The following is a 3,966-nucleotide window of genomic DNA, read 5'->3' as shown; positions in this document are numbered from 1 at the left end:
ACACTGCCCAGAGTTCCCCACTTCACTGTACCCCAATGTTTCAGTGTGATCCTGATGCTCTTTGCCACCAGGCAGAGCTACCCAGGAGTCCAAGGCTCTGCTCCAGGATCCTCAAGGAATGACTTCAACTACTCCTGCCATCCAGCTCCAGCAATTCATTTGTTCTTCCATGGTACTTCCAACCTGAGCATCCAAGGTTTTCCCCTGCTTACTTCAGTCCCTTTCCCTTTTCTCTCCACATGATTTCTATGCAAGGCTCCCTCCCCACCATATTTGTTTAGATAGTCCTGCCTTGGAGGGACAAGCTGCACAATAGGCAGCATGTACTTAAAGGCCTGTGTTGCACACTAAGCTCATTCTGCTTATCTCTGTTTTCTGGATCAAAAGGGGAAGAGCAGCATCCTTTTGGTTTCTAGCAATTTTTTTCTGCATATATTAGGGTAAGTCATGCCTATGATATTTCATGCTTTGGCAGAACACTGATGCTCAAGACAAGAACTGTACTTCCTGAACAAGAAGGGCAGATAGAAATCTCTCTTACGAACCCACATTATTCCTCCCCCTCAGCCAACTGCTGCCTCTTGTCAAGCTCATCTGGAAATGACATTCAGCTGATTAATCCTTATCAGGCATCAGCTAAGGCAACCAAACAGCTCTGGTTTGTTCAGGGGGGAGCATTAAAGGAAAGCAGCTCACCAGTACATCAATGCTGCTATTTCACTAGCAAGCATCCAAGAGGACATGAAAGTGCTACTCAGCTTCCCAGGGCTGATAAACAACTCTTTCTCAGCTGGGATCAGAGACACAAATGGAATACTGATTTCATGCCCTTGAGCAATGGGAATTTTCACAGAACACGCAGAGGAAACCTCTAGGGTAATTTCCCTGTGGAATACACAACAAACACTACTACCAAAGCATCAAATCAGGATTAAAAATCACTAAGTCTTTGACAAAAGGAGTTGCTGCTTCTAAATTTCCTTGACCATTGCTACTGATACCCATCCATTTCTGTCTCATCATTCCTCATTTTTGCAGCTCCCTGCCTCTCCCAGACAACATACCTGGAGCCAACACAGCCATTCCAGCCAGCTTAACAGTGTCTCAGTCCCTCAAAGGATAAAGGAAAGACTGAGAGTGGCAAATAGGTAGAAGGTCATTTAGGATGCCTTTTGGAAGATGCTGCACAGTTGGACAGACAAAACCATATGGCACGTGCTCTGAGCTTCTTAAGTATTAATGTTTTGGTCTTTAACAACAACTACTTGCTGGCACACCAAGATAAGCAGATTTCACTCCCCACAGGTCCACAGCAGCAAAATAAATGCAGGGAACTCTGGTCACAGTGGGACTCGGGAATAGCAAAATCCTTCCTCATTTAAGCATAAAAATAAAAATGCACAAGCCAGCAAGAATCAATGTGTATACAATGCCACAAATTTTGCTTAGGTAATGCAACAAATACAGCACCAACAGCCATTTCATAGTTCTCATTGAGAAATGAGTAGACAAAAACTTCACTTGCAAAGTCTTTCCCCCACCGAAGTGAAAAACTTATAGAGATATTTTTGTGTCACTTGGATCCCTCCCTAAAAATCAGGAATAACAATAGACTCCTCATTTGCCCATATATATATATATATATAATATATCCTTCTCCCACAAAAAAACATGCTACTTCTAAAGGTCATCATGAAAATAGAAGTCAATGCAGCTGAAAGGGTATATAAGAAAAAAGTAATTGTGATTTTTTTTTTTTGCACTAAAGGCAATCAGAATTGCCATCTATCCATGTATTTAAGAAACACCAACACCAGCACAATTAAAAATTTCTATTACACAGGCAGGACCAATCAGTCCATTCTTACCCCAGAGTTCCCCGGCCTGACATGGGAGGACTTGGTGGTTTTTGTGTAGGCGGATTTGTTCTTGACAAAGTGCCAGTTCTTGCAGGCTGGTTATTTCCATGCTGAAATAAGGGAAAACATGATTTTATTTTTATAACAGAGCAGCTCTATTACTGACAGCTTCTTGTTTTGTTTTGGGTTTTTTTAAGTGTAAGAATATGAAGTGAGAATTCCCAGACAGCTGTCAAACAGCAAGTTTTCAGCTACACACAAGACAGACACATGTAAATACGAAAGAGTCTAAATACAAGCTTAATGTTATTTTTGCTATTAATTTACAACAGACATCAGAAAGGAAGGTAATTGACAGGCTCATGCACAAATCTCTTCTATCTTTTTTTTTTAAAAGGAAGCCACATTTGTGTTCATTGCCATTTGGGTGTAAATAATTTAAATCAAACTTTACCACTGACAGTACAATACAGCCAGCATGGCCCAGAATTTCCCAATTTGCCCCTGCTATTGACTAGCAGAGTCATTCAGGTTGTCTGGGAAGTCTCCTGCAAAAAATGTAAGTGAAGGGAATCAAGGCATCTACTGAATTCAGAGCAAAGCACTATATGTGTTAGAGAAATTAATGTATCTATGTATAAATGCAGATGTCAATGTATCGCAGATATATTGACACACGCTAAATGCTGTAAATAAAAAAAAAGTATAGCATGTTTAATCTAAATATCCTATGGAAAGCAGAGAAGAGTGTAAGAGAGCGCTAGCTTTCGGTTTTAATGGCTCTGCAGCCTCTACTATCAGTCACATGAGGCACTGTGGGTCAAAGGAGAAATAACACTTCTTACCTTGGCTTTTAGCCACTTAACGTTGGCAAAAAAAAGGGGGAAAAAGGTAGAAATTAATGGCAGATCCATCACAACTGACAGGACAGGTTAAACTACAGATAATCACATTTTTTTCAAAATCATTTTTGTCTACTCATCATTAGCTCATCCCAGTACACTAACAGAGATTTTACTGTCTCAGTCACTGGAAGTTCTGTGTCTGACAAAGTGACCAACAGGAAAAACATTTGCATCAGAATTAAGTTTAGCTAAGCTTTGCCAGGCTCCCCATGGGCAGTAAAGGGTTGAAAAGTTCTTTGCTGACCATTCAAGTTCAAACCCAAATCAATGCTGTTTCAATGGCCATGTGCACTTAAGAATTTGTTCACAAAACCACAGTTTCAGCTATAAGGGTGGAATAGATGTGCCTGTTGTTTTGACACTTAACCTTCACGTGTTTTGTAGAAATCCTAGCTGCTGCATTGAATGGCAGATAAAGAAAAGGGAGTTCTCAAAGAGGATGAGCAGCAGAGCCTTTCACCTCTGGTTTATTGATTGAAATCTGATTCAAGGCAGCACAACACTGGCTGCTCCAAACTGTGCTGCCAGGGCTCTAATGGTTGTTATTTGGAAATTTTAGCTCTTAGAATCAAGTCATTATATGACTCCACTGTATCATTTTAACAGCCTTTGTGACTGCAGAAGAAAAAAATATAAAAAACTTGTCCTCATGAGGAAAAACAAAATTTTAAATAAATTGGACTTCTCTGATTACCTTTTTTTTTTCCAGCTGGTGGGGAGGAATGGGATAGGGGGACAGACATTCATATTTTTGAATGGGGAAAAGGATTAGTTAACCAATTCAAAGGAAAAAAAACCAAACCAAAAAAACCAAAACAGACACAAACACTCAAAACATAAAACAATCCCAATGGGTTTTTTTTGAGGTTGTTTGGAAATAAACTGCCACTTCCAGAACAATCCTCCTAAGGCACAGCATTTCAAACTGTGGTTTGCACCTTCTCCTCCTCCTTCTCCCAGAACTACAGATCAGTTTAAAGGCATCTGTGAACTCAGTAAAAAGTAATTAAAACATGCTATATAGCAATGTGCATTTGAGATTTCTGTCAGGGTCTACAAAACCACTGAAAACCAGCTGGGGTTTACAAATCAAAGAGGCTGAAAACCACTGCCCTTAAGTTATTCATAGTACAGGAACAGAAACACAAAACCTGTTTCAAAATCCAAATGACAAAGTTTAGCTCTGGTAAGAAAATCTGAAG

At 39.9% G+C, this 3,966-nt stretch overlaps 1 protein-coding gene across 3 annotated transcripts in view; it reads right to left on the bottom strand.

Annotated features, from left to right (window-relative positions):
- Window positions 1–3,966, bottom strand: part of ABI1 (abl-interactor 1) — a 55,707-nt gene that overhangs the window by 16,609 nt on the left and 35,132 nt on the right. For all 3 annotated transcript variants that reach the window (XM_009074293.1, XM_009074294.1, XM_009074295.1), the window contains exon 3: window positions 1,869–1,969. In XM_009074293.1, the coding sequence (XP_009072541.1) occupies window positions 1,869–1,969 (101 nt within the window). The remainder of the gene's footprint in view (window positions 1–1,868; window positions 1,970–3,966) is intronic.

This window comes from Acanthisitta chloris, unplaced genomic scaffold, assembly GCF_000695815.1.
Source record: "Acanthisitta chloris isolate BGI_N310 unplaced genomic scaffold, ASM69581v1 scaffold4075, whole genome shotgun sequence".
NCBI lineage: Eukaryota > Metazoa > Chordata > Aves > Passeriformes > Acanthisittidae > Acanthisitta > Acanthisitta chloris.
Note: the sequence above shows the minus strand (reverse complement) of the source record. Positions and strands in the feature narration are given on the sequence as shown.